The sequence below is a fragment of the Rhipicephalus sanguineus genome, chromosome 1 (genome assembly GCF_013339695.2).
Source record: "Rhipicephalus sanguineus isolate Rsan-2018 chromosome 1, BIME_Rsan_1.4, whole genome shotgun sequence".
NCBI classification, from domain to species: domain Eukaryota; kingdom Metazoa; phylum Arthropoda; class Arachnida; order Ixodida; family Ixodidae; genus Rhipicephalus; species Rhipicephalus sanguineus.
Window position 1 is genome coordinate 125,370,798 of NC_051176.1, and position 10,818 is coordinate 125,381,615.

Genomic DNA, 10,818 nt, shown 5'->3' on the forward strand with positions numbered 1-10,818 from the left:
CTTATATTTGCATAAGACTACTGGTGGTTGACAGTTCTGCCTCTTCTTGACAGACTAGTGCAGCGCATGAGCAATGTTTCCCTGTCCGCTTGCTGTTAGAGCACCAGCAAAATGAAAGGTGCTCATTGGAGTGTTCCCTTTAACAGTGGACCGTGCTGTACTTACAAATGCACATTATCATTTTCATAACCACTGCTGTGTTTGTTAGAGCAAGCTTACTCTCTCTTTGCACTTTGAAAGCTCGACACCTTGGCAGACATCGCTTGGTGTTTAGTCAATGAACTTTTTTCCAGACATGCAGCACTGCACTTTCCCCTGATGTTGGACTTTGGCAAGAGGATGCGCCAGCCAGCAAATGTCCACTGGAATGTGAATGCACCATGCAGAATTTGCACATTTTCTCCAATCTTGTTGACTATCTTCTGTCCTGATCGGTTGGGACATGTTAGTGTGCACACCGTTGAACCTTCGGCAAACATTTCACAAGGATTTAATTGGCTTCAGCCCGTGGCAGGAGCACCAGAAAGATGGTAGACAAGTCTGCTATCTGAAAGGCTATGCCTTACCACCCTGCAACTGCCAAATTAAGCATAGCACACAAACTCAGTGCACCGATTCCAGACAAGGTAATTGAGCAGCCTTTCCCTATACAAATAAACTAGTTAACAACATGAAAAGTAATACCGAAGGATTCCAACAAAAATATGCAGATCTTATGCGAATTTGTCTTTTTTTTTTTCGAACGTCGAATTTGCATGGAGGTAAAGCATCACCTTCGAGACTGGAGTCCAGGAACTCACTTTCCAGTTTTTTTCTTCCTTCAGAAACTAGGCAACTAACAACGCCAAATGCTACTTTGAAAGATGGTGACGATAATACTGAAACTTTCTGCAGTATTTGAGCACATATGGATCTGCGGTATGTACAAAATCTATCTCATACAGAAACGTACCCATCCCTACAACATGCTTTCAATAACAAACAACGGAAGAAACTGTTGATGTACTTGATGTCTTGAGCCTCTAATTCATGATAGAATATCGCATGCAATGGAAGAATTTAGGAAGCTTGTACATTAACTGCTGACCTAAAACAGCCAGAAAATATTCCGGTATGTCGGTGTTTGTCATAAGAGCCATGCTAATACATGGCAATAACAGATTGTAATGAAACTGGCATGCTTTCATCCGGGCTCTTTGGCTCGCTCTCGCTAGTAATCTTAGCACTGTTAACGATTACAAGAATCTAAAAAGGAAATTTCCTTTTCCTGGAGGGCTATTGAAGACTGAATGACACAGTTATGCCCTGCCTTCTGTATTTTGCGGGCCTCGAAGATTTCACGTGTCAACTGGTCGTGGTGGCGGAAAAGAATCCTCATTCTAGAAAATTCTGTGGTGTACCCGCAATGTTGGCAGTGCATTGCCAAGTGCGTCGAGCAAACATTACCTCTCAAGGAATTTTGATGCTCCCTCAGTTGCGAGTTTACAAGTTGCCCCGATTGCCCAATGTAAACACTTCCACACGTGAAGGGTATGCTGTACACAATGCCAACGGCACAAAAATATTCGTGTGCTTAATGGAATATGAATCCTTTACCACTGGGCCTTTTTCCGCACTGCTGTGCAGATATCACCAACTTTGTTCTTGGCTGCGAACACCACTTCAATGCCGTGACGTCGTCATGAGTTTCTTGCCTTGTAAGAGCATGCGCAGTAAGAGTATATTATGATGTTTCTTCAATAAACTTTTCAGTTGAAAGTCAGCACTCGTGTCGTGTCTACTCGTCCTTGGTCTCTGATATTTCGCACTGTTTTGCCTCTACCAGCTATGAATTGTTACCAACTCGCCCAATTTTCATACTAACCTGTAAACCTTCAGCCTAGATTTCTTTTACTTTAAGCGGTAGTCCTGCCCACGGTTTTTGAACCACGAGAGCCCTATTGTATGTGCTAGCCTCCTGTAAAGCTTCGAACAACGGCTTGAAAATAAAATTTTGAATCACAGCGCAAGTTGCCCTCATTCAAGCCAGACCGATGCAAAAGCTGTGTCCCCTTGAACTTCATGTCTGGCTTCCTGGCAGAGCAGTGGCTGAGCCCATTAAGCTAATGGAAAAAAGCCCATGAGCAGTGAAGTGGGGACACTACGGCTCATTAGTTTTATTAAATGCTTTTTGTTTAACGTTGGCAGATCAATTTTTGTGCACTGATTAGTACACCACTTCTGACATATTTCGCAATGGTCAAACGAATAATATGCACGCACAAAGTTTACTTACATACAGCTCTACAGCTCCAACTTTCTCCATGGGCTCGGATCCAACGACAAAGCGTTACGACTGCACTCGCAACATGGGCACCTGCGCAAATAAAAGCTTTTTTTGCACACTAATGTACAAGCGAAGACCTAGCTTATTGCATTCGTTCTCATAAATGTGTGTCACAAACCTTTTACTAACTCTAGGGCAAGAAAGTAACTACAAGCGGTATTCAACCGTTTCCATACAATAGCGTGAGGCGGAAGCTATAAGTTTCTGTCGCACAAATTGAACGGTGTTCCCAGGCTACAAGAAGATACAAAAACTGTCACGATGAAAATAGTTCTAAGTGAGATGCGTACTGCGTGGAGACATTTCATCGTCGCGCGTAGAAAACATCGCAGAACAAGGAATGCAAGAACTTACCTTGACGTGAGTTGACACCGGCGGCGAAGCGCGTTTAGGGACAAGTGGAGCTCGGGGCGTTCTTCTCCTTACTCTACCTCCTTAGTACCTAGGCCAGCGGCCGTCTTCAGGGAGAAAAAGTGCCCAGAAGCGCGTTTCAGGCGCTATCGGATGGCGGCGCGGCGGTCGCTCCCTGTAGTGGCCACGAAAACAAATGTCGCACGCAAATGGCGCCAGCGGCTTGTGGGTCCGTCGTCGGACCAGTGGTCGGACTCGTCACCGTCGTCGCTCCGTCCGTGGCTGCCGTCACCGCAGGCACCACGACGCCGTGCATGAAATGGCCCGCCTCTACGTGTTGCTTCAGCTGTTAGCGGCACCGTTAACTGTAAGTTTCAGGTGAAGTCGTGTGTTAGAAGACTACCGAACGAAGACTGCACTGTTGCAGTAAAATACCGTGCTCTTGACCGTCATAGTGTGCTTGCTTTTGCCGTGAATCTTGACTTGAGTTGCGGCCACTCTGTGGGAATAACGCGTCATTCAATCGTGTGGTGACAATTCTTTGATATCTACGTAATATAGTTCTTCATTGTCAGTCCTGACTCTTCCGTGTTCCTTTATTACTTGTCGTTTCGCTCTGCTTGGTTTCAGGTGCTGACGTTGGATCTAACCGGCGGCCTTTCGGCAGATGAGTGCCTCGCGCGTGGATTCAGGAAACCCGACCTGATATGCTCGTCGTGTAGGATTTTGCCTAATTTTGATCTCGACTTTCTCAAAGAAGACTGCAACAAATGCTGCGTGCAAACTGAGGAGCGAGTCACTGCAAAGGTAAATAACGTGATGACGTGCCGTGCATACGTTACGAGAATTGCTCACGGTGCTCCACTTAATAGTGTTCGTATTTTCTCACTTTGATCTCTAAACGCAAAACCAGGCATTTGAAAGAAAGGTAGGGACTTTCCTGCATGTTTCTATTTGTTTGTGTTGACTTCTGACACATGAATCTGCAAATTGCGGGTGTCGTGTCGTTATGTTTTGCGCATACGTGTCAGTATAGCAGCTCGAAGCTCTAGCCTCCGAAACGGTAAAACCTGCGACACCGCCTGTTACAGTAATTGAAGAAATATTTTGTGATTGCAGGAGCAAAACGAAAAAAAAAAAGGCATGTTTGATAGATAGCTGAATACAACTCCAGAAAGGAGGCAATTTGCTGAAGTCTAGAACTACTTAATTTTACATGCTGTTGTCTCTGCATACATACAAGGTTGTAGTGCAAATTGTGTACACTTGCATCACAGCAGCTTTGATTGGGGCAACAGTGACATATGCCATTGCGGTGATTATCTCTATGTAGTTGCCATCTTAAAGTTCAGTTTTTAACACAGGGCGTTTATATTTGCTTCATAATATGATGAGCTGCATTTGCCTTCATTAAATATTATTGCTTATTGTGTTCTTGCACATCTGTTTTATTTAAACTGCAGAGGTATGCCCGTGCTGTGCTGGAAGTATGTGCATGCAAGTTTGGACATATGCCTCAGATTGAAGGTAATGGAGTTTTACTCTTATCATAGAATTCACATGTAGAAGTGTTGACCAGTTTTTTCAGAGTGTTAATATGTCAAGAGGTGCTTCATCGTATTTTAGACTGCCACATAGTTCAGAAGTACACTGTCGTCCTTTATGAAAGGGAACACGCGAGCGCGCGGCCTGAGCTTTGCTGCGGCTGCCTACAGTGCCATCAACCGACAGCGAAAGAAAGCGCACCCGCTTTTGGCATCATCTATTGGCAAACAAAATAACGAGTCATGGCCGGTGGACAAGCGCTGCTAGATTACGCTCCCGCTTCGATCGCGCAGCGGGCGGTGCCGCCAAAAGCGGACGTGCTTTCTTCAGCTCTCGGTTGATGGTGCTGTACGCTAGCTGCCGCAGCGCTCAGGCCGCGCGCTCGCATGTTCCCTTTCATAAAGGACGACAGTGTATATTACTCTGCATCACAAGCACTGTCGTAGGGCTGCATGTATTGTCTTGTGAAACAATTTCACCGTTTTATGGGGATGTCAAACACTCTGGGAGAGCTACACTGACAAAAGAAAACAAATTTTGTCAGAACCGATCTCGTGATCAATTTTGACATTAATGGGATTAGCATTAGTATTGCCATTACTGGAACGTCATGTATGAGGCCACCGTCTATGCGAGTTTCTTAAAGGGCGCTGTGCCTTCAAAGGAATGACAGTATATGTGTCTGCAAGGTGTTGAGTGAGGCTGGGCCTCAAAATGTGTGGCTGCATGAATAAAGCTTATCTAAAACAAAACCTTCATAAACGGATCTCATTCACCTGTATTATATTCTAGATAGCTAAAAGTTAACTCGCTGGCAGGGCATAACCAGACGGTGAAAAAACAAGACAGACAACTAACTGTTGCAAATTGAATAGTGACCTTGTCGTCTGTCTTCCAGCTTTAGCAGCCGCTTGCTACTTTTTGCGTTTCGTAAAGTTGTACGTCAGTGCAGAAGTTTTCAAAGCTAAATGAAACTCCTTTCTCTGTAATGCTAAAAAAAATAGCCCATTACGTGCTGTTACAGTACAAGACTAACCATTGTGGTGCAAGGAATGCTTCTAGCCAGATGTGTCTCTGTAGTGTCTGGGCTGTTCGTGAACGATGCCAATTTGAATATGACACATCCCAGCATTCCCATGAATACAACAGCGTCGTAGCGCCAGTTTTCCCTCTAGGTAATCGTAAGAAACTCTATGGGGTCAAGCATGGAAGGCTGTGCCAAGGCTCATGTTCAGATTGTCACTTTCTGTTTGATGTTCTAGTGATTGCTGAGTGTGGGCATGCGTGCCTCAAATCTTAGCCGCCATAGCAGTTCATTAGTCACGGTGCTTGGCTGCTGGCCCAAACCATGCGGCTTCAATCTTGGCTGTGGCAGTCGCATTTTGGTGGTGGCAAAATGCTAGAGGCCCATGTACTGTGAGATGTCAGCGCACATGAAAGAGTCCAAGGTAGTCTAAATTATCCGGAGCCTTCCACTGTGACCTCCCTCGTAGCCCGAGTCGCTTTGGGAAGTTAAACCCCATAACCCAAACAGCCTTAAATGTTGCAACCTTGTACCGTTGGAGGACTTAACAATAGTGCAAACCTTTTTAATGCACCATTAAATTTATTCTATCTGCCACCATGCCCTGCCCGACTTTGTCGGAGAACTGCGAAGTAAACCACTTCAGCCCGGTGCCTCCAGCAACTCTGTTTTTTATTATTCCACGATGGATATATATACATACGCATGTGTCAGCTGACCTGATAAGGTGCATGCCTAGTGCCATCTATATTACACAAACATAACCACCGAATACCACGAACTTCAAGTACTGAATTTGTTTAGATTAATAAGTAATTCTTTCACTCGTTTGTTGTTAATTTCGTGATTATAGAATCGTTATGAAAGTTGAAAATAGTCAAAATTTCATCTTATGAATTTTGCACTAATACCCAAATACTGGTAGTGGTGCAGCAACAGCTCAAGTTGCTCATGAACCATTAAACTCTACTTAGCTAACCAAGAACTGGTAGGTCAATGTGACATAACGGATTTCAAAGTACTTTTCTTGTAGTCTGACCACATTGGCTCAATAAAAGTTCCAGAATATTGTCACGTTATGTCTCAGGTTTCCTCAGAACACAATCTAATGAATTTTGTAGTGATGATACAGGCCCTAACAGTGACAATCAAAATCTGATGTCACAGTGAGCTCATGCAGGAATGTCATGACAGCATTGACACCTGTCCTTTCTCTTTGAATCTTTTCTGGCGTACCAGACATCTCTGACGGCGAGAGTAATTTAGTAACACAAGTGAAATGATTTTTCTCTTTTCCCTTGAATGAAAAATATCTTGACTAAGCTTTATAGTGTGGGAATAATGCAGTAACTAAAATTATTGATGTAAAAATTGAACTTTAAAAAAGATTCAGGTCCATGACTATATTGACGACATATTTGTTCCACCCTCTTCGATCTTGAATAAATGAAATGCCAAACCTCTAATAAGAAGGAAAGTGCTGGTTCAGTTTGGGTTCAGTGCCCTCCAATTTTATTCTGGCTTAGTTCCAGTTTAGGAAATAGAAATTTACAGGGGTTTGCAAACCACTTAGCAACACTGAATCAGTTCACCATAGTAATCTTTATCTTGCACTGTGGTTACACATTGCACAGTACTATCGACTTGCATACGTCATGCGTGCACAAGTTCTATCAGGAACAAAAAAAAATTAGCTCGTTAGCACATGCGATATAGGGATAGATGGCTTTACCTAAAGATCAGACCAATTCAGTCTGATACAGCTACAGCAGGCATGCTTTAGGTAAACACTGCCATCATAGGTAGTGGTGTTGCAAAAGTGTTCAGTGCACAGTGTGGGTCTTCAACACATCCATGCTTGAGCTCCCTCTTTTCCATATTTATTTTTATTGTTGTTAATAGTGCCGAGTACAGGCAAAAGAGCAAAAATTTGTGAGGTTGCTGAAGTAGTGAAATTTTGAACCAGGTCAAGTAAAAATATGCGTGAAATCTACTTGGCGACGAAAGACTTGCTTACAGTAATAGTATACACGTGTGCCACACATGTGACCATCACGATTACATCTGGTGGCAAGAAGGTCACATAGAAGGTAAAAAAAAAAAAGCTGCAAAGTGATGTTGAGCAGTCTGTGACGTTTTTGACTGTGGGAAAATAGAGGGGTTCTCTGAAGCAGCAGGGAATAGGGTGATTTTGGCCCCCTGATGCTTGCAGCAAAACAATATTTGGCCAATTCGAGCATTGCCTGCAGATTGTGAACATTTTCTTGCCATATTCAACGAGTATTGCAGCACTACTTAAAGGAGTACTGACAAAATTTTGAAGGTGAGATAATTTGTGGGGTAGATTTGTTTGGACACACACACATCATCTACAAAATATTAATGGCCAATATAGCTTACAACATATTTAAAATCAATCTTAAAGTGCATGTCATGCAACTGTATGCGAAATGCCCCACCTTATGACGTCGACACCAACTTGGTTTTAGTGTAAACAACCAACTGCCACCTGCATCACGAGTTTTTTGTCTGATATGATTCAAGCGAGCACTCTCTCCTTACAGAACTTTTCCGTGGAAAGAGGGGGCACCTCCTTTATGGACTTGCACAGGAGTATAAAGGCTGACATCCTTGCCTGGGCAGTACATTTTTGGGGGGGTCACGCATATTTACAGCATCCTCGAGGTTATTATAGCAGCACCCAGGGAGGCTTCGTTGATAAGAGTTGTCAACACAGTGTTCATGTGAACGCAGTTTTGCGCGCTCACGTAGCCAGCTATGTTTACATGAAAACCATTCTGAGTCCAGCCTCACTCGGTGCTCTTTGAAACCGAAACTGCGACAGGGTTCTATAAAATTCTCTTCAAATAATTAACCGTCATGCGCTCGAGCAAACGAGGTTTTCAGCTGTGATAAGTGGGTCGTTAGCTACTTATTGCTGCAGAAAAAACAAGATGCAAAATATTTGTGTTGGTACTCCTTTAAAGCACTATATAGTGTATGAGTCAGTGGCGTAGTCAGGGAGCTGTCTGGAGGGTCACACCGCCCCCGAAGTTTCTACCTTTTGTATGTGTATACACTCAAACCTCGGTATAACGAACACAGATATAATGAATTATCGGTTATAACGAAGTAATTGAAGAATAGTCTTGTCATAGATACAGTGTTACAAATAATCAGTCATAATGAATTTTCAGATATAATTTTTGTGGCAGATGTGACTTTGTTATAAGGTTTGAGTGTGTATACATGCTCACATACAGACACACACGAACATACATAAAGGGGCCGTTGGACACCCCCCCCCCTCCCCCCCCAAGAGTTTTCTAGCTACACCAGAAAAAAAAAAGACCACGTGCTATGCGACGGAGCTGGCAAAGAAAGAGTGTTCCACACTTGCCGTCATGACTATGAGTGGCGCTGACTAATGCTCCCAGGTTTGCAGGCACATAAATACCTGATAAAGGTCGAGAAGAAGACCGCTGCCGTAAAATTAACGTCCCCTATACGTTCCTTGGCTTCATTATCTGTTGGTTTTCATTAAGGTTGTATCAAACAACGAAACGAGTTCTCAAAATTCTCTTCTTTGATCGGTATGAGTATGGTGACGGTACTAAGTTTACAAAATAGCCATCAGAGAAAAATGGCTGTGATGTTTACATGTATGACTACACTTTGCCTAAGCTTGTAAATAATGACAACTTTGGTTTTTCAGCATTTTGCCGTGGGCCCAAGCCAAAGCAGTTTCCCAACCTAAGCATCAAGTACCTAAGAGGTGCAGATCCAATCATCAAGCTCTATGATGAGACTGGAGAAGTGCAAGAGGAACTCAGCATTAAGAAGTGGGACACAGACACGATAGAGGAATTCCTGTTTGAGCACTTAGCTCCGTGACGTGGCTTGGGAAGCTTGGGTAGCAAATTTTCTGTAGATACGCATGAGGGTGTAAAAAATGGAGCTAACAGTTGAACCATGAATTCCTCCTGTAGGATACCTTTTTAATGCTGCTATTGCAGTAAGTGCCGACACATATTCAGGGCATATCGCGCCAAAATATTTCTGAACTGCTTTTATGCAGTGGTTGCAGTTTTGTGTTTGGCTCCTTCATATGCATGGAAGTCTTTAGGCACAGTTGAAGGGATGGGGAAAAATATATCTCCAGGCTCGTTTCTGAGATATATACAGACGTGTATAGTTTTTGTAAGGTAAGATTTTAACGTCTGTGCTAATGCGACTTTTGCAAATACTTTTTTTAACATCTGTGCTAACTCGACTTTTGCAAATGCTTTTTGAACTACTATAACTATAGCATTGTGTTAGGACTGGGACTGTTTTTGATGAGCGATGTGTTTACTGATGTTGAGAGTAAGCTTTATACATTGTACTGTTTCATTTACCAATACTTTATTGTTGAAAGCATTGTTTTTTTTTCTTGACAGTTAAATAAACCATTCTACATTGAATTCAAATGTTTGTTATGAGTATGGTGACGTTGGTACTTTCCATTCATTTACTGACCACCTAGCTGTTAGCAGCAGTGTATAAGCAGAAATTTGCATTGTCACATGGCAGCCGCTGGCATGATTGTCAAATGCACATTCTGTACATGTCAGACGGCGGTTACCAGCTTATTCAATGTCTTGAAGGCGGAATGAACCATGAAAACTGGTTTTGCTGTATATTGCATTGCAGCTGCATTGTAGGGCTAATTTTAGCCTGCTTTTTTGCTTTGGCTATTAACTTGTCACACTGACTGACTGCCATTTCCTTGTTTTACTTTGTGAAGCATAGAGGCACACTGTGAGGCAGTACAGTCTATGTGCACAGCCTCACCAACAACATCAGTGGCTATGATTGCCAGTGCAGAATTATGGATCATGCATTTTAAATATTGTCATTAACAGGCCTATTCTCACACCCTGGGCCTTTTGTGAGACTGTGACGTGCAGTCAGAATATGCAAGGAGGCAAAGCACTTCATGTATATTGGCCTACGCCTTGTTGATATGCCAGCATATACGTATACACTAAAAAAAAGGAATTGAAGGAGTGCAAGAGGCAGATGGTTCCAGATCTTGAACATGAATAGCCCACAAGACTTTGATAATGAAATACTAAAGATTAAAGGGGCCTTGCAACACTCTTTGGATATAGTCAGAAAGCAAGGCCAATCAGTAGTCAAGGCTCCTCTGAATATGTGAGCCAAAAATTATAGCACTGCGTGCAGCAGGGAATTTACAATAGTGTGTGAAAGACTGAAAAATTGCTCCCTCTCCTTTCGGCAAACTACGCTGCCAAAGGGACTGACTACGTAGTAAAACTGAGAGCTGGGCGAGTTGATATGAATTCATGTTGAAACTTTTTTAGCGCGCACAAAAGACGGAGGACATAGAAAGAAGGTACAAAACGAGCGCTTACAACTGATTTATTTTTTGAAAGCGACTAAACATATAAGCACAAATAATCATCACAAAGCATGCGCGGAGCAAGTCATGAGGCATATTAGCAGATTACAACAAGTTAACCACAGTTCAAAAAAGACATTTCTTTATCAGTAAGCGCCACCGATGGTT

At 42.9% G+C, this 10,818-nt stretch overlaps 1 protein-coding gene across 2 annotated transcripts; it reads left to right on the forward strand.

The window, feature by feature from the left end:
* The first annotated feature begins 2,869 nt into the window (after positions 1–2,869).
* On the forward strand, positions 2,870–9,709 carry LOC119397439 (selenoprotein F). Of its 2 annotated transcripts, XM_037664873.2 has the most exons (4): positions 2,886–3,044; positions 3,308–3,484; positions 4,141–4,204; positions 8,962–9,709. In XM_037664873.2, the coding sequence occupies exons 1-4, from the start codon at positions 2,997–2,999 to the stop codon at positions 9,138–9,140; spliced, it is 468 nt and encodes a 155-aa protein (XP_037520801.1). In that variant the 5' UTR covers positions 2,886–2,996; the 3' UTR covers positions 9,141–9,709. The 2 variants fall into 2 exon arrangements, with proteins under 2 accessions (XP_049272263.1, XP_037520801.1); XM_049416306.1 differs by lacking the exon at positions 4,141–4,204 and having other exon boundaries at positions 2,870–3,044.
* The last annotated feature ends 1,109 nt before the right edge of the window (positions 9,710–10,818 follow it).

What these genes read in the sequence shown, in the direction of transcription:
- LOC119397439 (XM_037664873.2), top strand. Translation starts at nt 2,997, where the DNA reads ATGGCCCGCCTCTACGTGTTGCTTCAGCTGTTAGCGGCACCGTTAACT. An exon ending in TGTTAGCGGCACCGTTAACT is followed by an intron (nt 3,045 to 3,307) that starts GTAAGTTTCAGG and finishes GCTTGGTTTCAG; the next exon opens with GTGCTGACGTTGGATCTAAC. An exon ending in AGGAGCGAGTCACTGCAAAG is followed by an intron (nt 3,485 to 4,140) that starts GTAAATAACGTG and finishes TTTAAACTGCAG; the next exon opens with AGGTATGCCCGTGCTGTGCT.